At 43.2% G+C, this 23,578-nt stretch overlaps 1 protein-coding gene across 18 annotated transcripts in view; it reads left to right on the forward strand.

The window, feature by feature from the left end:
- BAZ2B (bromodomain adjacent to zinc finger domain 2B) overlaps window positions 1–23,333 on the forward strand; it is a 312,108-nt gene extending 288,775 nt beyond the window's left edge. For 15 of the 18 annotated variants that reach the window (XM_040441910.1, XM_040441913.1, XM_040441909.1 and 12 more), the window contains 9 exons: window positions 2,099–2,366; window positions 4,238–4,393; window positions 6,342–6,499; window positions 7,608–7,918; window positions 8,333–8,468; window positions 17,674–17,820; window positions 18,345–18,604; window positions 20,366–20,509; window positions 21,670–23,333. In XM_040441910.1, coding sequence (XP_040297844.1) covers window positions 2,099–2,366; window positions 4,238–4,393; window positions 6,342–6,499; window positions 7,608–7,918; window positions 8,333–8,468; window positions 17,674–17,820; window positions 18,345–18,604; window positions 20,366–20,509; window positions 21,670–21,823 — 1,734 coding nt within the window. In that variant the 3' untranslated portion in view covers window positions 21,824–23,333. The remainder of the gene's footprint in view (window positions 1–2,098; window positions 2,367–4,237; window positions 4,394–6,341; window positions 6,500–7,607; window positions 7,919–8,332; window positions 8,469–17,673; window positions 17,821–18,344; window positions 18,605–20,365; window positions 20,510–21,669) is intronic. The other 3 variants (XM_040441924.1, XM_040441925.1, XM_040441926.1) reach the window with 1 other exon arrangement.
- The last annotated feature ends 245 nt before the right edge of the window (window positions 23,334–23,578 follow it).

Below are 23,578 nucleotides of genomic sequence, written 5' to 3' on the forward strand. Positions count from 1 at the left end.
CTGCAGGTTTTGTTGCAGATTTCTGTGTGGTTTACATCCCCCCTCATCAAAAGCAATGGAGTCATTCTGCTTTAGAAAAACTGCAGCACATCATTATTTCCACAACAGAATGTTTTTCCGCAGCAGAGCACAGGTTGACACTTTTCAGCCCTATACGATAGCATGGGGAAGTCTGCATGCTGCTGCATATTTTCTGGCAGATTTTTGATGCGAGTGAAAGCACCTTTATACTCCTGTTGCAGTCAATTTTGCATGAAGTGTTCCTTCAAAGCCTTTATGTAATTTTTATCCTATGCTGTTCAACCTGCACTTATCAGGCTTGGCACATCTGAAGATGGTAGTACACTAGGGATCAGCAACCTCTGGCACTCCAGCTGCTGTGAAACTACAACTCCCAGCATGCACATTTACTTGGCTGTTCTTGTAACTCCCATAGAAGTGAAAGGAGGATTCTGGGAGTTGTAGTTTCTAAACAGCTGGAACGCCAGAGATTGCTGATCCCTGAAATACCCCTTTAAAGAGGACCTTTCATGGATTTTTTTTAGTTTAATTAAATACCTTTCCTTGCGGTGTACCCCCCGCTGATGCTTCCACCCTGCCTGTTTTATTCAAATAGCGCTCGTACGCTCCGCTGTGCCCCCTTGCTGTTTTCCTGCCAGTATGTTAATACTGAGCATCGGTACAGGGAGGAGGGGATGCCAGGGTTTCTCAATGGGTGTCTCCTTCTCCCTGGCTGTAGCGCGGTCCAATCACAGCAGAGAGCGTCACAGTCAGGGAGGAGGAGACACCCATTGAGAAACCCTGGCATCCCCTCCTCCCTGTACCGATGCTCAGTATTAATATACTGGCGGAAAAACAGCAAGGGGGCACAGCGGAGCGTACGAGCGGTATTTGAAATAAAACAGGCAGGGTGGCAGCATAAGGAAAGGTATTTAATTAAACTTAAAAAAATCCATGAAAAGGTCCTCTTTAAAGGTTCATTAAGTTTTCATAAAACTTTTCATATGTCATAGAGACATATCAAAGGTTTTGATCAGTGGAGGTCTGAGCGAGGAGAGACTCCCATAACATGCCCTCCACACTGCAGGATAGTTAGCGAGATGGACTGTATATAATCAAAAGTCAATAGGCCCCATAGTTATTCCATCCTCTGCAGTGAAGAGAGAGCGCAATACCCAAGCGCTTCTCTCTCCTAATTCTAGAGATCTATTGGGGTCTCAGTTCTCAGACCCCCACCAATCAAAACTTTTCATATGTGTCTATGATATATAAAAAATGTTATCAAACCTCAGTGACCCTTTAATCTGCAAAGCCATGGGACCTAAGGTTCACTGAGTTTTCATAAAACTTAAAATATGTCATAGAGACATATCAAAGGTTTTGATCAGTGGGGGTCTGAGGGCTGAGATCCCCACTGATCGCTAGAACGAGAAGAGAGAAGTGCTCACATAACATGCCCTCCTCCTCTGCAGGATAGTATGCGAGATGGACTGGATATGATGGAAAGTGGTTAGGCCCCGTCTTAATCCCATCCTTTGCAACGAGGAGAGGGTGACGCCCAAGCGCTTCTCTCTCCTTGTTCTAGAGGTCTCTATGACATATCAAAAATTTTATCAAACCTCAGTGACCCTTTAATCAGCAAAGCCATGGGACCCAATTTTTCTCAGGGGAGAGCAGTAGGTCATGAGCTTTTTGTGTACTTCCAAACAATGATTTTCCAGCAGAGACACGATGCAGAAGAGTAGGCAGCAAATAGTTATTTTGTTTCTTTATCTGACTTTTTTTAGTTCTTTATTTTTCTAAGGCTACATTCACACGACCATATGTGTTTTGCGGTCCACAAATTGCGGATCCGAAAAAAAAACGGCTGACGTCCGTATGGCATCTGTTTTTTTTTGGTGGATCCATTGTAACAATGGCTGTACGTATTTTTTGTAAACCCATTAAAATGAATGAGTTCTCATCCAATACGCCAAAAAGAAAACAGAACGGACACGGAAACAAAATATGTTCATGTGAATGTAGCCTAATGAATATGAATAAATAGTTAATCATCTCTTATGAGATCTCATCTATAATTGTCAATTTATACATCTAGATGAAGCCTGGTTTACCTCTCATGGGACTACAGTTTTACGGATGGCCGTCACCAGTAGCGCCAGGAAATCTCCCTTTTTCTTCTCCAATGCCAAGTTTTGGACTTGGATTGGCTGAAGGAAATGGGCACGCTTTCATCACCCCAAATGCTCAAGCCAGCAAAAGTGAATCTCCTGTGCCACAAAGTGACAAATCTGTCTGCACCCCATCTCCTGCCGTGGAGTTACCCAAACAGGTGGATTTTGCTAGCCCTCGACCAATTCCAGAAGGTACTTTGAAGCCGGTGTTTTGCTTTTTTTTTTACCTTTTTATATTATTTTCCACTTATATGCCTTTGTACACTTGGATACAGTTAGTTATCTTTGATTTCTTAGCTCTGATAAATATGAAAAAATTTATTTCATGATTAAAATGTGTCAAGCATATAACCTTATCGTTACTAACCTCTGGTGTCTTCCCCTCTGCTTTTAAACATGCTACCATTACACCCATCCTGAAAAAGCCTTCACTTGTCCCATCTTTTTTGTCCATTTATCGCCCCATATCACTTCTTCCATTTGCCTCAAAGCTACTTGAACAACATGTCCATTCTGAACTGTCCTCTCACCTTTCCTCCTGCTCCCTCTTTGACCGCCTACAATCTGGCTTCCGACCCCACCACTCGACTTAGACTGCCCTCACCAAAGTCACCAATGACCTACTGACAGCCAAAACCAAAAAACATTACTCTGTCCTCCTCCTCCTCCTTGACCTGTCCTCTGCCTTCGACACTGTCGACCACTCCCTTCTGTTACAAACTCTCTTATCTATTGGCATCACTGACCTGGCCCTCTACTGGATCACATCATACCTCCAATAACGGATATTTAGCGTCTCCCACTCTCACACCACCTCCTCGTCTCATTTCCTCTCTGTTGGTGTCCCGCAAGGCTCTGTCCTCGGTCCCCTGCTCTTCTCTATCTACACTTTTGGCCTGGGACATCTCATAGAGTCCCATGGCTTTCAGTATCACTTTTATACTGACAACACACAAATCTACCTCTCTGGTCCAGACATCCCCACCTTACTATCCAGAATCCACTAATGTCTATCTTCTATATCATCCTTCTTCTCCTCTCGCTTTCTAAAACTTAACATGGATAAAACAGAATTCATCATCTTTCCCCCATCTTGCTCAACCCCCCCCCCCCCCCCCCCCCCCCCCCAACTGAGCGATCTATCACGATCAATGGCTGCACACTATCCCTGGTCAACCAAGTCCACTGCCTTGGAGTGACCTTGGATTCTGCCCTCTCCTTCCGACCGCACATCCAATCCCTTTCCACCACCTGCTGCCTCCAACTCAAAAATATCTCCTGCATCCGCGCTATCCTTAACTTTGAATCTGCGAAAATGCTTGTACATGCCCTAATTATCTCCCGCCTAGACTACTGCAACATTCTCCTCTGTGGCCTTCCATCTAGCACTCTCGCACCCCTCCAATCTATCCTCAACTCTGCTGCCCGACTAATCCACCTCTCACCCTGTTACTCCTCTGCCTCTCCCCTCTGCCAATCCCTTCACTGGCTCCCCATTGCCCAGCGAATTCACTTCAAAGTACTAACAAATACATACAAGGCCGTCCATAACCTGTCCTCTCCCTACATCTCTGAGCTACTTTCCCGATATATCCCTACACGCACTCTCCGATCCTCACAAGACCTCCTTCTCTCCTCTCCTCTCCTCTTATCGCCTCTTCCCACAATCGTCTCCAAGATTTCTCCCGTGCATCCCCCATACTCTGGAACTCGCTACCCCAACATATCAGACTCTCACCTACAGTGGAATCCCTCAAAAGAAACCTAAAAACCCACCTCTTCAGACAAGCCTACAACCAGTGACCCTGCTGCCTCTATACCGCCATGACCAACTTTACCGTCTCCTACTGTGTCCTTCTCCCATACCATGTAGATTGTAAGCCCTCACGGGCAGGGCCCTCTCTCCTTCTCTACCAGTTTGTAACTCGTCTTGTTTATGATTAGTGCAATTATCTGTATTATGTATGTGCACCGCTTATCATATGTACAGCGCTATGGAATGAATGGCGCTTTAATAATAATAAATAATAATAATAATCGTTTCTGCTATTTTTGGTTTCTAGAAATGCAGTTTGGCTGGTGGAGAATCACAGATCCAGACGATCTGAAATCTCTCTTGAAAGTATTGAATCTTCGAGGTATACGAGAGAAGTCTTTACAGAAGCAAATTCAGAAGCACTTAGACTACATCACCCAAGCCTGTCTAAAAAATAGAGATTGTAAGTGCCAGGTTCTCAGACAGCATGCAATATTATTACTTAAAGGGAACCTGACATGTTGGTATCTGAGCTGAAGGCAGCATGTTATAGAGCAGGAGGAGCTGAGCAGCTTTATATATAATTTTATGGGAAAACATTCAGTAAAACTTGTAATTTATTGATTTAAACTAGCAGAAGAACACGGCTTCGCACGGGTATATTTCATCTATTTTGTTTAATGTTTGTGTGTGTCGTTAAAAGATATCGACAGTATCTCCCATAACAGTGACCTCTACAGCACCCCACCCCTTTAACAGTGAACTCCACAGTCCCCCACCCCTTAACACTGACACCCCACAGTGCCCCGCCACTTTAAAATGGGACGTCCACAGCAGCCCATCCCCTTAACTTTGACCTTCTCAGCAGCCCGTCCCTTTAACAGTGAGTTTCACAGCACCCCACTCCCTTGACAGTGACCTCCTCAGGGGCCCACCCCCTTAACAGTGACCTCCACAGTACCCCGCTGCCTTAATAGGGACCTCCACAGCAGTTGCCCCTTTAAAAGTGGCCCCTGCCCCCTTAACAGTGACCTCCACAGTGTCCGCCCCTTTAACAGTGACCTCGACAGCGGCCTACCCCCTTAACAGTAACATCCACAGTGAACGCCTCTTTAACAGTGACCTCCACATTGCCCACCCCTTTAACAGTGACCTCCACAGCGCCCTGCCCCTCTAATGCTAGAGCTACACAACGACATGTGTCGCGCGACATTTTGTCTCAACAATTTTTATAATGATAGGCTATGGTGTCGCACTGCGACATGTGACATGCTGCGACTGCGACACGACAGTTGCAAAAAATCCATCCAAGATGAATTTTTCTGCGACAGTCGCAGTGCAACACTATCGACTATCATTATAAAAATTGTCGCGTGACACATGTCGCAGTGTAGCTGTGCCCTATGTGTCGTGCGACTTATGTCGTCGTGTAGCCCTATCCTAAAGCTAACCTACAGCAGTGAAGAAAAATGGCTGGGTTGTTATGAAAACCTGGAGTAAAACTGTGTGTATGTGGAGACTAAGGGCCTGCGAGATTCTATTGGCTGATAAGGGACATGTGACCGTGTGTATGGCAGTTGGGATTTGAAGAGAAAGACTTGCAGGCTTGTATTAGCTAATGCAGGTAATTTTTTGGGAAAATCTCAGGAACGGTACGTCCCAAAGAGCTGTGAACCCCACAAGATTTCTTTCCAGGTAGCAAGAGATGTGTATACCAAGTTTCGTTGAAATCGATGGTTGCGTCCTTCTTTTTATATATATATATATATATATATATATATATATACACATTTCTGCTCATTCGGGCTTTGAAGTCCAGGAGGAGGTCCTATCAGTGACTGGCAGCCTGCCCTCTAGAGCTGTGCAATCTGCTCAGCTCCTCATGCTCTATGATATGCTACCTGAAGATTAATTAGCATTTTCATATTGACAGGTTCCCTTTAAAGTACTTGTCAAGTCTAAAAAACTCAATTTAAAGTACTCTCTGGTTGAATTCCGTAAAGGGGGATCCCCTGCTTAGGACCCCAGATTTCAAGCCCTTTAGGTTGTGATCTCTCATATAGTTTGTCCTTTCAATTTACCATAACATTGCCAAGACTTGAGGCACAGAGATGGTTAAAGGAATAAGAATTATAATTTCTTTTGCATTTTACACCTTTTAGAACTAAAATGTGCAAATATCTTCAGCCCATTCAAGTTTCAACTAGACCAAATTTCAGATAGAAAAAGAGCTTCTAGTGGAGGTTCCAGCAGTCAAGTTCTTACTGGACAACATGAAATGTAACAGGAGGTTGACCATTTAAATCATGTGTTAATTCATCCATAGCGGTCTACGTAAATCTGAAAGGATAGAACTTTTACGAATGCTCTTGATGACCCTCAGTTATGCTATATTTCTATCGTTCATTTAGCGTTAATGGACACAAAAGGACAAGATCATGGAGAACTGACGAGAGACGTGGTGGAGAACTGGTGCATGGAGGATCATGAAATGGAGGTGGATATCGCCATTCTTCAGCAGGTGGAAGATCTGGAGAGACGAGTGGCTTCTGCTAGTCTGCAAGTGAAGGCAAGAGTTTCTGCTAGTCACTAAGAGTTGAATGTTTTGTCTTAAAGTAATCTTCAAGGGTTCAATTACTTCTTCACAGGAACTAGTGAGCTTTAACGTTTGTGTCTGTCTGAAAGAGCATTTCCCACTAAAATAAAAAAAAATGCACCCATAAATAATAGTGGAAGTCGTTCTTCCTCTTATATCTGTTACCGGGAGGCCTGAGTAGAATATCTGCTCAGGTCAGATGGATCCTCCAGAGTTCCAGAGGATCCAATACATGCGGTTTAGCAGAAGCAAGCATCCCCATTGGAAGCTGGCTTTGGAGGTCAGCATTTAACCATACATTCAGATACATGGCCATGTCCACCAGAGTTGGAGCCACCCTTACATAGCAGCCCCCATCCTTGGGATCCCAAAATGTTCTTTGGCTTATATTTCCATTTGCAAAACAAATTTCTTTAGATTGTTCCAACTCAATTTTTTTTCTTTTGATTTAAATCTACTTTGCAAATAGTCCTTAATGAAGACCATATGAAATGTGGTTGTGTTGAATATGCATTGGAACAGTGAGAAAAAAGTGTTGCATAAGTGTCCATCTTCCTTAAAGGGGCTATTACCACATTAAAAGGTTATTGGTGGGGTCTGACCTCTGGGATCCCCGCTAATTCTAAGAATAAATTGGACACGGCGCTTATGTAGATGTCCTCTTCGTTGGTGGCCAGAAGCAGCACTATGCAGAAAAAAACAAAAACAAAATCAGCAGTGCAGCCCCTTCATTTTGAGAGGTTTGACCCCCATCATCATAAAGTAGTAGCCTATCATACCAAGAGAGTTCCCCCTTAATGAATATTTCTTCTATCGCCTTGTAGAACACATCTTGTGTGCCCATATTTCTTACCTTCTCATGGTCCCTTGCCATTATCACTTACCGTGAGATGACCTCAACCACATGAGGGATGGTGAGAGCTACCACATTTGGCCCACACCCCCTACTTTGGTGGCTCCGCCATTTTTTTTTTTTGCTTTGTACATTGATTTATAAACCCCCCCATCCCCCACCTCCGCATTAAACATGTAGCAGAAAATGAATGGTAGAACTTGTTCTAATGTTTCTCTTGCTGCTTAGGGCTGGATGTGCCCGGAGCTCGATTCTGAGAGGGAAGACTTGGTTTATCACGAACATAAACCTGTTGCCAAATGGCATAAGGAACATGATGGAGACCACACAGGAGATGAAGGCTGCAATGCATGTGCTATAGAACGGAAGAGTGACAACCCACTAGATATAGCCATAACCAGGCTGACTGACTTGGAGAGGAACATTGAGAGAAGGTATCTGAAGAGCCCCTTAAGTACCACCATTCAGATCAAACTGGATAATGTGGGCACAGTTACTGTCCCTGCTCCTGCACCATCTATTAGTGGTGATGGTGACGGGTAGGTCATTGAAATTAATATATATTATATATAACCAATCGCTGTGTTTCTGTGCTCGGCGGAGTGTGTTATTTCCTGCCTGTTTTTTTTCTGTAGCTTTTCCTGTGTCTTTTTACAATCATGTAATCCTGCATGGTGCTTTGTACTATAACTTTTGTTCTGTATGTCAGTAATGCTGCAGTCAGTGCTTAGCCTGTACCTAACCTGTATATGATTATCACTACGTTTCTCAGCGTACAGTCAACCTGTGCTCTGCATTCGATTCTTTCGCTTTAACGTTGCACATATTGGCTTTTATCTACGTTTCGTCGCTGCTTGGCTTTTAATATGATCGTCATTGACTGTATGTGCGTTTCTGGGTAAAAAATTCAATTCGTCTCATGTTTTTCTTTTTATCAATTATCTTTTCTGCAGGACTGAAGATGACATTGCTCCAGGTCTGAAGATCTGGAGGAAAGCGCTGTCTGAGGCCCGAAGTGCCGCACAAGTATCACTCTGCATTCAGCAGCTGCAGAAATCTATTGCTTGGGAGAAATCCATCATGAAAGTTGTAAGTTATCAGGCAGACTCTCCTGTTACCTCCTAACCCTTTGGTCCTTAGAAGGGTTGGTTTAAATAGGGTCTGGATTACTACATTGTTGCATTCCCTATAATATAAGTATTTTGGATTGTCTTTTCTTAGAGCTCTGAGCTCTGTTGTTCCTCTGTTATACCACTTGGAAATGTATAAATACATTGACAGCTGGGTGATACTATTTCCCCTGTCAATAGGATGTGTCTCTACAGAGTCTGCCACTGAATTGTTATTTTCAGGAGAACGTAAGTATTTTTGAAACCAGAGAGGTGACAGGCCCTTTTGAAGTACAGGTTTGGGTAGAATGTAGCCATATAAGAGGTTCTCTATAACCTGGAATTCATGATGTAATTATGTGTGAGTCATGGTGAAATCGATGGGATTGCTGCAATGTGATTTCATTGTATGTAATCTTACATTTTACTGTGACTTGCTTGTGACCGTATCGAGCCAGGGCCATACTGTACATTACATTTTTTTCCCCTTAATATTTGTTTATGAATATTAAATAATAAATGGTCACATAGTAAAGTTACAAAAAATTCAACAAACACTTCAGATATCTTAATGTACTGCACCCCCTCCAAAAAAAATAATCATAATAATTCTAGTTCTCCCCTCTTTTGTCCCCCTCGACAATGTCTCCAATTTATTGTCAGTCATATATATCTTACACCGATGATCCAAATCAATATAAACCTGCTTGTACTTTTCCTTCTGAATACCAGTATCTCGAATCAAATGTATCAATTTGCATATTTCATTGAGATTGCCTATGTTAATATAACATAGTAACATAGTATAAAAGGACGAAAAAAGACATTTGTCCATCCAGTTCGGCATGTCATCCTGCAAGTTGATCCAGAGGAAGGCAAAAAAAAAACCTGTGAGGTAGAAGCCAATTTTCCCCACTTTAGGGGAAAAAAATTCCTTCCCGACTCCAATCAGGCAATCAGAATAACTCCCTGGATCACCGACCCCTCTCTAGTAGCTATAGCCTGTAATATTATTACACTCCAGAAATACATCCAGGCCCCTCTTGAATTCCTTTATTGTACTCACCATCACCACCTCCTCAGGCAGAGAGCTCCATAGTCTCACTGCTCTTACTGTAAAGAATCGTCTTCTATGTTTGTGTACAAACCTTCTTTCCTCCAGACGCAGAGGATGTCCCCTCGTCACAGTCACAGTCCTGGGGATAAATAGATGATGGGATAGATCTCTGTACTGACCCCTGATATATTTATACATAGTAATTAGTTCTCCCCTCAATCGTCTTTTTTCTAAAGTTAATAACCCTAATATAGATTTATCCCATTTTTTTAAATATATCTTTCCTTGTCTTTAAAGGGCATCTGTCAGCAGATTTGCACCTATGACACTGTCTGACCTGTTACATGTGCGCTTGGCAGCTGAAGGCATCTGTGTTGGTCCCATGTTCATATGTGCCCGCATTGCTGAGAAAAATTATATTTTATTATATGCAAATGAACCTCTAAGAGCAACGGGGGCGTTACCATTACACCTAGAGGCTCTGCTCTCTCTACAACTGCCGCCCCCTCTCCCTCTAATTGACATGGCCACGTAATGTAAATGTGATCACACCTGCCTGGCCCTGTTCACCAAAGTGCAGTGGGTGCGGCAGTTGCAGAGAGAGCTGAGCCTCTAGGTGTAATGACCACGCCCCCGTTGCTCCTAGAGGCTCATTTGCATATATTAAAACAGTATTTTTCTCAGCAATACGGACACATATGAACATGGGACCAACACAGACGCCTTCAGCTGCCAAGCGTACATGTAACAGGTCAGCCAGTGTCATAGGTACAAATCTGCTGTCAGGTGTCCTTCAACTTACCCAACAGTGAGAGATTGCCGCAAGATCTTAGGTTCTATTGATATATTTTAAACTTCAGGTTCGCTTTAGTGTACTCCGCCTTCGATTAACCTTAGGCCAGATTCACGAGTCCGAATTTTTCCCAGCTCAGCCATGGGTTTAATGACCCAACTCACAGCATCAAAAACCACAATGATGCTGTGAGTTTGGAGAATATACCAAAACAGACCCCTCTTAGTGAGTGATGGGCGTATTACACAAATATATCATATCCGAATATGATGCCAACCCCCTCTTTTTTTAGTACCAGGAGTACAACTGAGAGACAGCGACAAGTGGGGATACCGTCAGAAAACTTAACTGCTGATGAAACAGATTTAAAAAAATGCAAATAATCTATCTAAATTAACATTACAATCGGCACATGAAACATTAATAAGAAAGGGACTGTCTTTAACACCAGCCCATAGATTTGATTGCTTTAGGCTACTTTCACACTTGCGTTCAGAGCGGGTCCGTCTGGTGTCTGCTCAGACGGATCCTCTCCTATAATGCAGACGTTTGGATCTGTTCAGAACGGATCCGTCTGCATTATAGTTTAGAAAAAATTCTAAGTCTGAAAGTTGTTCAGACGGATCCGTCCAGACTTTACATTAAAAGTCAATGGGGGACGGATCAGTTTGAAAATTGAGACATATTGTGTCAACTTCAAACGGATCCGTCCCCATTGACTTACATTGTAAGTCTGGACGGATCCGTTTGCCTCCGCACGGCCAGGCGTACACCTGACCGTGTCCGCCTGCTGAGCGGAGCGGAGGCTGAACGCTGCCAGACTGATGCATTCTGAGCGGATCCGCATCCACTCAGAATGCATTAGGGCTGGACGGATCCGTTCGGGCCTCTTGTGAGAGCCTTCAAACGGAGCTCACAAGAGGAGCCCCGACGCTAGTGTGAAAGTAGCCTAATGTAGGTAAAGGATTTAAATCTGTTCGCTGGCAAATTAGCTTTACATAAAGAACATAAAAATAAAGAAAGAGATTGTGGAGAAATACAGAAACGTGAAACAGCAGCTCTAGAAATTCTAGAGCAATTATCAAGGGGAGGATTGGGGGAAAGAGTATCCCCTACCCCTCCATTTAGTACTATTACTCCAAAGTCCAAATTTACCCCACCCTTCAGTAAATAGATGTTTGTAGACAGAAGATTTACAAAAAAAGATTTATAAAAAATAAAAACAAGAAGTAATAATGTAAAGAGTAATTTAACAGAAGGGGAGAGGAAGGCTATGAGAGACCTAACAGAGAATGACCAATTAATAATCAAACCCTCAGATAAAGGAGGAAATGTTGTGCTCATGGACAAAGATGACTATATAACAATGGTAATGACACTTCAGGACAGTCATGGGGACGATTTGTGCACCGAGTTTTGCGAATTTGTTTTTAGGGTGGTGGGAAGATCAAATTGTGTTCACTGAACAATATCAAAAATACACAAATCACATTTTGTTTTGGGGGCGTTATATAGATGAAATTCTAATTTTTTGGGACACACTGATTCACTGTCTTTCGAATTTGTCGAACATCTTAATGACAACACAGTAGGTTTATCATTTACAGCTGAGATTCAGTCAAAAAGTATATGCTTCCTGGATCTAAAGATAACCATGGAGCCTGACGGCAGTGTATATACCTCTGTATATAGAAAACCTACCTCTACTAATAATTTCTTTCATTGGAAAAGCTTTCATCCGTCCCCCCTCAAGAAGGGAATATCGGTAGGACAGTACCTACGACCTCGAGGCAATTGCTCTACTATGGAAGCTTTCGAGCAGGAGAGTGACCTTCTGTATAAAAGATTTATAGACAGAGGATACCCTAAGAGGTGTCTCAATCGTGCCTATAACAAAGCTAAAAGTATGGATAGAAATAGAAACATTTGACAAACCTAAAATCTGGCTCCGATAACAAGATCATACGGTGCATTGGCACATATGACATACAATGTGAGAAAGTACAAAGGACACTACAGCTCCACTGGCATTTTTTACAAGCAGATAACGATCTAAATGAAGTACTACCAACAAGACCAAGTATAACATTCCGGAGAGCGAAAAACCTCAAAGTAGCCCTAGTACAGAGCCATTTTCAGGTACGGTAGAAGAAGAAAATAGAGACATGGCTTGAAAATAAAGGATCATTCCTCTGTGGTGACTGTACCTTCTGTAACCAAATGACACCAACCAAAACATTCAATAATCCCGTAGATGGGAAAAAGTATCAAATAAGAGACTACATAAGTCAACAGGAGTTGTCTATATAATTAAATGTGACCGGCCCGAAACTGTATGTAGGGAAGACCATACAGGAACTTAGAGGACGAATATCTAGACATCTCAGCAGCATTAACAACGCAGAGGACACGCCTCTAGCTAGACATGTAAGATCACAACATCAAGGAAAGGCTTCAACAAGAGGAGACAAAATGGATTTATCGTCTGTCACCATTTGGACTTAATGAAGGGTTCACATACTCGTCTTTCCTGTGACACCGCTCTAAAACTAATAATTTAAGATATGCAGGGGTCAAGTCCTGGGAAAAAAAGTGTGGGAACTCACCCAAGATCCACTGCCTCCCCGACCCCCCCCCCCAAAAAAAAAAAAATATATATATATACACTGCTCAAAAAAATAAAGGGAACACAAAAATAACACATCCTAGATCTGAATTAATTAAATATTCTTCTGAAATACTTTGTTCTTTACATAGTTGAATGTGCTGACAATAAAATCACACAAAAATAAAAAAATGGAAATCAAATTTTTTAACCCATGGAGGTCTGGATTTGGAGTCACACTCAAAATCAAAGTGGAAAAACACACTACAGGCTGATCCAACTTTGATGTAATGTCCTTAAAACAAGTCAAAATGAGGCTCAGTAGTGTGTGTGGCCTCCACGTGCCTGTATGACCTCCCTACAATGCCTGTGCATGCTCCTGATGAGGTGGCGGACGGTCTCCTGAGGGATCTCCTCCCAGACCTGGACTAAAGCATCTGCCAACTCCTGGACAGTCTGTGGTGCAACGTGACGTTGGTGGATAGAGCGAGACATGATGTCCCAGATGTGCTCAATTGGATTCAGGTCTGGGGAACGGGCGGGCCAGTCCATAGCATCAATGCCTTCGTCTTGCAGGAACTGCTGACACACTCCTGCCACATAAAGTCTAGCATTGTCTTGCATTAGGAGGAACCCAGGGCCAACCGCACCAGCATATGGTCTCACAAGGGGTCTGAGGATCTCATCTCGGTACCTAATGGCAGTCAGGCTACCTCTGGCGAGCACATGCAGGGCTGTGCGGCCCTCCAAAGAAATGCCACCCCACACCATTACTGACCCAATGCCAAACCAGTCATGCTGGAGGATGTTGCAGGCAGCAGAACGTTCTCCATGGCGTCTCCAGACTCTGTCACATCTGTCACGTGCTCAGTGTGAACCTGCTTTCATCTGTGAAGAGCACAGGGTGCCAGTGGCGAATTTGCCAATCTTGGTGTTCTCTGGCAAATGCCAAACGTCCTGCACGGTGTTGGGCTGTAAGCACAACCCCCACCTGTGGACGTCGGGCCCTCATATCACCCTCATGGAGTCTGTTTCTGACCGTTTGAGCAGACACATGCACATTTGTGGCCTGCTGGAGGTCATTTTGCAGGGCTCTGGCAGTGCTCCTCCTGTTCCTCCTTGCACAAAGGCGGAGGTAGCGGTCCTGCTGCTGGGTTGTTGCCCTCCTACGGCCTCCTCCACGTCTCCTGATGTACTGGCCTGTCTCCTGGTAGCGCCTCCATGCTCTGGACACTACGCTGACAGACACAGCAAACCTTCTTGCCACAGCTCGCATTGATGTGCCATCCTGGATAAGCTGCACTACCTGAGCCACTTGTGTGGGTTGTAGACTCCGTCTCATGCTACCACTAGAGTGAAAGCACCGCCAGCATTCAAAAGTGACCAAAACATCAGCCAGGAAGCATAGGAACTGAGAAGTGGTCTGTGGTTACCACCTGCAGAACCACTCCTTTATTGGGGGTGTCTTGCTAATTGCCTATAATTTCCACCTGTTGTCAATTCCATTTGCACAACAGCATGTGAAATTGATTGTCACTCAGTGTTGCTTCCTAAGTGGACAGTTTGATTTCACAGAAATGTGATTGACTTGGAGTTACATTGTGTTGTTTAAGTGTTCCCTTTATTTTTTTGAGCAGTGTATATATATTTTGCTGAAAATTCAGTGCAACATAAAACGTAAACAAAAACTGGAATTTGCGCTATATGTCTGTTCAGGCGTAATTAGTCTCTTTTATATTATAAGCTCCCCTTATATATAATTTACTTACAGTTCTGAAGACTCAGGGGTGCTGAAAGGCTTGGCCTCAGGGGTGCTGAAAGGCTTGGCCTCAGGGGTGCTGACAGGCTTGGCCGGGCAGAAGGAGTGTAGGAGACTGTGAGGCCTTTTTTCTCCAAGCTGCTCCGGAAAAAAAAAAAAAATTCATTACACCTCAGGTCAGACCACCAATCAGACCCCCAATGTTAATCAGACTTCAGCTGACAGCCCCAATAAGATCCCCAATGTTTATAAGACCCCAATAAGACCTCAGATCAGACCCCAATATGAATGACCCCCAATCAGACCTCAGATAAGAGCCCCATGCCTCATAGCAGCCCCCAGTAGCCTCTTCATCAGCCCCCAGTGCCTCTTCACCAGCCCCCAGTGCCTCTTCACCAGCCCCCAGTGCCTCTCCATCAGCCCCCAGTGCCTCTCCACCAGCCTCCAGTGCCTCTCCACCAGCCCCCAGTGCCTCTCACCAGCCCCCAGTGCCTCTCCATCAGCCCCAGTGCCTCTCATTAGCCCCCAGTGCCTCTCCATTAGCCCCCAGTGCCTCTCCATCAGCCCCCAGTGCCTCTCACCAGCGGCCCCCCAGTGCCTCTCCATCAGCCCCCAGGCCCCCCAGTCAGTGCCTCTCCATCAGCCCCCAGTCAGTGCCTCTCCATCAGCCTCATAAAATAAAAAAAACACTTACCCTCTCCTGCTCTCCTGGCCGCCGCCGCTCCTCTCCTCCTACGCGATGATCCTGCGGTCGGCTGTGCTGTGAAGGCTGCGCACAGCGTGACGTCACAGAGCGCCTCAGCCCTCATGCCTGTGCGTAGCCCTGCACAGCCGACAGCCGAGAACCAGGAAGCGGTGAGTACAAAGCCTTCACCGCTTCCTGGTCCTTTTGCCCGGCGTTAAAGACGGCCGGCCCTGAAAGGGAACGGCGTTCCTGCTATGAAAAACGTGCAGGAACGCCATTCCCACACGTTCCTGCAGGACTCGAGCCCTGAAGATATGTATATTGATAATAAAAGGAAGAAAACTCTGAAACAATAAAAGAGGTGGATTTTGACAATATTTTTACTATAGAAATGTTTTTCAGTTTCGTGCAGAGAGATCTGAGGATCATGTATCCTGTACTAAAATATTAATTAGCTGAAGAAACAGAGAATGCAGGTGACAAAAAAAAGCACAAAATAAAATAAAAGGTGACTATTGGAAATAAGAATCGATATTCTAAAAGGCTGTGTTGGACTAAGATACTAGAGTGAAGATGATATTGACCTCTATAATCGAGAAAAGAAAAAAGAAAATGATGTGGAAGAACATTGAAAATATTTATTTAATATAAAAGAGAAGTGATAGTCCCATATTCCATAATAAAGTGACAGGTGTACACTATAGAGAGTGGAAAGGAGGCATAGAGGGGAAAAGAATTAACTATATATCCCCCAGAAATATAAATTGACATCCCAATGTTTTATACCTAATCACGAAAGAAAAACAAAAGGAAGCTGTGGTTTCAGCTTGATAAATTAATTAAAAGATATGTGTGGGAGAATATACCCCCCCCCCCCCCCCATGTATTTCCTACCCCTAACTCTCCTGTAAAAAGATTTAGAGAAATGACGAATCAAGCAATACCCAGTTGTAACCTACACTGTATGGCCTCCTAATATCAACTAAGTATCCAACTAGCTAACTGTATCCATATATTATAACATAAGCGCAAAAAGATAGCCAGTGATATCTGTAATTAAAAGAAGGATATATGGTTACAATGAAGTATAATAAGTGGCAACTAAATGTAACAAATCTACCTCTAATCCTTGTATAAAGGGCAAAAAGACATGTGCAGTAAATGGATAGTAGCGAGGAATAAGATAAAGTTCTAGCGCAGGCGCCGGTATAAGATCCAAACAGGCGGACATGCGCAGAAAGGAGCTAGTAGTAAAAAGGAATACTAAGTCCCAGCGCATGCGCGAAAACTCAAGTGCAGTACAGGAGTCCAATAGCGCAATGATTGCTGGAGGGGAGAGAGCAGAGGGGCGGATAGAGGGGGAGGAGAGGTAAGGAGGGCTGCCGCACTGCTACCTTATCAATGATAGAGTGTCAACCTCCAGATGGTTTGCACATTTAAGACGAGATACACTATTGGCACATGAAGAGAGGACGTCATCAAGAGAGTATTTATAAATGTCTGTCTTCGCCGGGCCCCGCGTCAAACATTGCCTGGGTTCCCCTGAAGACGCCAGTTTTCCGGTGAAACATGTCGGGGGGGCAGCGTTTAGCTGTTTTTAGAGAACGCAGCAGGAGCATAGTTAGGCAGGGAAACATTAGTATATAGACCACATAGGAGTGGGTAGTGCTGGTGTATGCGCGCAATATTCCAGTGCAACTAATGGAGAGAGATTTAGAGTGTCACCGCTGAGACCACAGGCAGTAGACGTATACTAACCTAATGCACATGCTGATAATACTGTGAATCCTACTGCAGTATTTTAAATATCACTTCCATATTTAATGTTAGATATTAAAAAACCTGTTGAAATAAAAGTTACGTTTTATACTCAACTAGTGAGTGAAAAAAAGGGCGAAATCTAGTCTAATAAGACTGTGTCTTAGGCTGGGACACATGTACGGCCTCTGGACCTGTGAATCCGGCCTTAGATCGCCAGTCAGGCAATCATTCCAAAGCTTGTCTCTTTTTAATATGCTCTTTTAGCTGTTGGCCTGTTTTTTTTTTCACTTTTGCAATATAAAAAAATGATGTTGCTGTCAGAATTAGAATAGCAGGATTCTGTACATTTGAATATATTTCTCCCTGTCACTGTTATAAATGTTGCTTTATCTTCCTGTATATGAGATACTGAATATTTAGGATGTGTGATTATCATACATACTGTACATCCACTTGATATAACTCGACCCTTCATGTGTCCATGGCGCTGCCGCTTTATTCCCATGTGTCTTATATCTGTTGCAGTACTGCCAAATATGCCGCAAAGGTGACAACGAGGAATTGCTGCTTTTATGTGACGGTTGTGATAAAGGTTGTCACACCTACTGCCATCGGCCCAAAATCACAGCTATTCCAGAAGGCGACTGGTTCTGCCCTGCCTGTATTGCTAAGGTAAGACATATTCTCCTACACACCACTAAGGGTACATGCACACGACAGTGCGGTGTTTTGCCGTCTGCAAATTGCAGATCGGCAAAACACGGACGCCGGCCGTGTGCGTTCTGCATTTTGTGGAACGCACAGGGCTGGCGCTATACAGAAAATGCCTATTCTTGACCAGAATAGGAAATCCTCTACATTTTTTGTGGGGCTTCAGAACGGAACTACGGATGCGGACAGCACACTGTGTGTTGTCCGTATCTTTTGCGGCCCCATTGAAATGAATAGGGTTCGCACCTGTTCCGCAATTTGAGAACCCATTCATATGGTCATGTGAATGAGCCCTTAGTGACAGTGATTCAGAGATATATGCAGTAACAAGGACACAACGTGATTGTAAAAGCAGCTTATTTTGTGTCAACCATGATGGTGGAGGGGTTGCAGAGTTCAATACAGGGTTTAGGCCTAGAGGCCACCACAAGGTACCTTAATTTATGGTTTCAGTGGCCTATATGTAATATGTATTTGTATCGTAGGCAAGTGGGCATACTTTAAAAATGAAGAAGGCCAGTCTCAAAGGGAAGAAAGGCTCTGAACCGAAAAAAGGAAAGAAAGCATCAGGGGATGCCGAAGATGAAGATGCAACTACAGGTTCTAGCAAAAAAGGCAGCAAGGACTCCAAAAAAAGGAAAGCGGATGAAAATAATGTTAGTCCTGCAAAACAGGAAAGTTCCCCAGCCACCAAGAAATCTAAAACCCCAGTCAAAGACGACTCTAAGGATTTGGGTCTCTGTAGGTAAGAAATGTTATCTGTCTTTTCCAGGACACATTTTTGGTTGTAATTCCTTTTGATACGGAGAGCAGAGGCAAAATGTATAAAGGAATCATTGAAGGGGTATTCCAGGATTGGGTCTGTTTTGGGCTCCATTCAGACGTCCGTAGAATGTGTCCGCACCCATTCAGCAATTATCCGGAACAGGTGCGGACCCATTCATTCTCTATGGGGCAGGAATGGATGCGGACAGCACACAGTGAGCTATCCGCATTTCCGGAGCGTGGCCCCGAACTTCCGGTCCGCGGTTCCGGAAAAAAAAGAGAACATATCCTATTCTTGTCCGCAAGAATAGGCAGTTGTATGGGGGTGCCGGCCGGGTGTATTGTGGATCAGCAATACACTACGGACGTGTGAATGGACCCTTAAAGTAAGGCTCCTAGCCTGTAGTACATGTGGAAAGATTGATACTCACTTGCTCCCCAACGCTCTGGTCCTGTGCCCTGGCTTGTCTACTTCCAGCCTTGATACGGAAGGGGTCATGTGCGCTGTTGCAGCCAGTGACTGGCCTCAGTGGTGACGTGTCCCTAAGCTGGACATCTCTGCTGGATCAAGTGCTATTTGAGGTGAGTCATCGACTGCAGCCCTGCGCGTGTCCGGAAGTAAACAAGCCAGGGACCAGAGGATCAATGAACAGAGCCAGTGCTCAGGGCCCGAGCGGCAGGGAGCAGTTGAGTATGATTCCTTCCTTAGGTACCACATGCAAGGGGGCTGACTTTAAAAAAATACCCCATCCTGGAAAATCCCTTTAAAGGCAAAATAAATATTAAAGGTGACTCATATAAATACTGTAACTAGCTTTGTTTGGACGCCCCATAAATATTTATTACCCCTGAAACTCCTGAGTTCACATCATCGTTTAGCTTTCCATTTTTCTGATACATCAGAAGAAGAGGAAAAATAAATAAATAACAATATCCTGTAAAAAAAAACAGTCCCGGTTGCATCAGTTGTCATCCATTTGAGCCATTTCCGCCTGAGTACTGCACGCAATACTTTTTTTCCGTCTAAAAAACGGATCTCAGACGGAAATGGCTCAAACAGATGACAACTGATGCAACAGGCTCCGTTTTTTTTACAGGATCCGTTTTTTTTTTTCTCTTATTCTGACGGATCAGAAGAACGGAAAGCTAAACAGTGATGTGAACTCAGCCTTAGGGCTCATGCACACGAACGTATTTTCTTTCCATCTCCATTCCATTATTTTGCGGACCGTATATGGAACCTTCCATTTCAATGGGTCCGCAAATAAATCGGAAGTTACTCCGTGTGCATTCCGTTTCCGTATGACCGTTCCGCAAACGGATAGAACATGTACTATTATTGTCCGCATTACAAGGACAAGGATAGGACTGTTCTTTTTGAAGATCGTTGTTTTGCGGACTGCAAAATACATACGGTCGTGTGCATGAGCCCTTATAGATATTTGATAATTATCAGTCAAAATCTACAATTTGTAATTGTACCTGCCAGCAGTCAGCATTTCTGGGCCTCTTCAGTTTTGCTGACTCTTCATATAAATAATGCACCGACAATATCTACCACGTAGGATTTTTTGGGGAATTGGAGATTAGCAGTGTTTGATCATAAAGATAAGCTACCTCTTACCAGCGGCCCAATGTGGCTTAGTACCATTCGGACTCTGAAAAGTAGATAAAAATGTTGTTTAATATTGTTTTCCTCTTTGCATGTATATCACATGCTAATGTCATTCTTTTTTTTTAGTATAATCTTGTCTGAAATGGAGTCTCATGAGGACGCTTGGCCTTTTTTGCTTCCTGTTAACTTGAAACTGGTTCCTGGTTACAAAAAAGTCATCAAGAAACCTATGGACTTTGCAACCATCAGAGACAAACTGAGCAATGGCCAGTAAGTATGGACCTTACTGTATGTATGGAGTCAGGGGTGCACCACCAATGAGGCCAGGTGAGGCGATCGCCTCAGGAAGCACCAGGCAGGGGCAGCCGAAGGGCCATGGGCTGAAGGGAAGGGGTTAGGTTAAGAAATTGGCATTGGGGAGGGAGGGACGGCGTTTCAGTATTCGCCTCAGGCAGCAGAAAGGCTAGGAGCTCCCCTGTATGGAGTGCACATTTCATACACAGTTGGAGAAGTGCCCCCTAATCCCATGGCCAATCTGATGTCGGGTGTAGAGAAATGTAACTGCATGCTGGGTAGGATGCCCAATGAGTAATTGGAAAAGACGGTGCTTGCTGGGCCTCATATCTTCTGCAGTTACATCTCTCCATACCCGATATCAGATCAGACAGGAGAGGATGCTTAGGCCTCTTGCACACGAACGTGTGCACCCCATGGCCGTGCTGCGGCCCACAAATTGTGGGCCGCAATGCAAGACAACCCACCGTGGGGCAGCCGCAGCGGATCGCGGACCCGTTCACTTTAATGGGTCCGCGATCCGGCCGTTTCCGCAAAAAGATAGGACATGTTCTATCTTTTTGCAGAACGGAAGTACGGGACGAAACCCGTGCGTAGGGTTCCTTTCCGCATCTCCGGATTTGCAGACCCATTGAAGTGAATGGGTCCGCATCCGTGATGCGGAATGCACACGGTACGGTGCCCGTGTATTGCGGATCCGCAAATGCGGTCCGCAATACGGCCATGGAGCGCACACGTTCGTGTGCAATAAGCCTTAAACTGAAGGCAAACTGTAAGGTTGTATTTACATGGTGCAGAGACCCACAGCATTACTGCATAGTGGCAAAGAGTGCAAATGTTTAGTTCAGAGGCAATTGTCTAGACCGGGTGGCACTTGTAAAAAACGGACAGCAAATAAAAGAATTACAACATGCAGTATACCGAACCCTCAGCCATTATAGGTCCATTATTATTATTAGTTATTATAGCGCCATTTATTCTGTGTCGCTGTACATATGATAAGGGGTGCACATACATAAAGCAAAAAAGTACAACAAGCATGAACAAGATACGTTACAAACCGGTACAGAAGGAGAGAGGAGCCTGCCCTCGAGGGCGCCTGACTTGTGATATTGATATATTTTATACTTCTGCAGATACCCAAATTTTGAGGCTTTTGCACTGGACGTCAGACTTGTCTTTAACAACTGTGAAACATTTAACGAAGACGATTCTGAAATCGGCAGAGCTGGACACAAAATGCGGATACATTTTGAGAGAAGATGGACGGAAATTTTCCACATGACTTGAAACCATTTGACGATACTTTATCCTGATAACAGCAAGACCAGCAATGTGCATGATAGCTACACATCCGAGACCGAGGCGTCATCAATACAAGTCATAGGTTACAACCTCAATCCTACCATGACGATAACCCTTTTTCCATTTTTGTTTAGTTTTATTTTGTTTGCGTGTACGTTTCATCGACCACTCCTGTCCTGTCGCGCAGGGGGGCGTACACTCAAGTCAAAACCGAAAACTAAAAAAAAAAAAGGGTGTCATAGTGCAATAGGTAATAGAATATATCGAAACGCACTGATTCTTCATCCACCAGAGCTGTACTGAGGACATGGTTACCCATTCCTTTTCAATAAATATCTATTTTTTATTGTTTAATATTATTATTTTGTTATATTTTTATTACTTTGTAGCTTCCTGTTAGTGAATGTATTTAATTTTATGAATTATTTATGATTAAACAACAGACCGAATCTTCGTTTTCTGTGAAAAGGAAGACTAGAGAATAAAATAAAATAAAAAAAAAATTGCTTTAACTCTTGAAAATACAAGAATGTTAAGAAATAAAATAAAAAAAATAAAATAAAAATTAAAAAAAAATGGAATAAAAATAAAACAAGCCAAGTAAAACTGTTTACACAGAAGTGCTGAAACGGCACTGGAACGGAACTTTACTGTAAAGTTACAAGAACATTTATATATATTCATTGCTGCATCACTCATATAGGTAAATTGTATTTCAAGATGGTGAAGACGAAAGGAAAACTATGTATATAGTGTTCACTATTGTTTATATTAAGTCTTGTTTAAATCTGTATGATGTGTACATATTGTTTGCTGGCATCAGGTATGATGTCTGTTTTAGAAGGATTGTAGCATTTTATTTTAGTTAGGTGAATATTAACCTATAACCTGTACAGTATCCTCTACAAACACTGTGGCGTCTCCCTGACATTGGTAGTGCCTGCCTTCAAAACAGGGTGTAGGGGATATGACATTGTGTTGTTTTTTTTTGTTTTTTTGTTTGTTTTTTTTTTTTTTTATATATATATTATTTTGTTTCATGTTTTTTCTATGATTATTATTATTATAATATTTGATTTATTTTATTTTCATTTTTTGTCATATCATTTGAAGCCAAGTAGGCCTGAAAAAAAAAAAAAAAGTATAATCATTTGTATCCATGTGAAATTAAACGTGTGACAAATTTCCTACACGCAGTATTTTTTCATAGATGCATTTCCCGTCATTCGCCTCGCCACTGAAATGATGATAATAAAAGGAAAAAAAAAAAAAAACAAAAAAAAAACTAAGACAAAAAAACCACCACAAAGACATTTGTAACCACTGTGTTTTATCTACTGTGTGGTATGGTGGCCTGTCAGAGGCAACGAGATCAGACATTTTTTGTACCAATTGTACTTGAAGTTGTTTTATTTAAAGCAAAAATGTTGTGAAAAGGGTAGTTTTTTTCACTAGTTTGTGTGGCACGGATACAATAAACGACTGTTTTGCAATACGTGTGGTGTCAATAGTGGCATTTGTATCAAATCACTGTGACTGAATATGGCTGTGTTTACACAGGGTGTCTTGTGACATATTTTTTTTAAATGTTTTTATTTAAAAAAAACAAGCAAAAAAGAAAAAAACTTAAATAAACTCTGTGACTATACAGCCTAAGGCCTCATGCACACGACTGGATGTATGTTGCGGTCTGCAAATTGTGAATTCGCAAAATACAAATACTGTCCATGTTGCATCCGC

The sequence above is a fragment of the Bufo bufo genome, chromosome 7 (assembly GCF_905171765.1).
Source record: "Bufo bufo chromosome 7, aBufBuf1.1, whole genome shotgun sequence".
In the NCBI taxonomy this organism is placed as follows: Eukaryota; Metazoa; Chordata; class Amphibia; order Anura; family Bufonidae; genus Bufo; species Bufo bufo.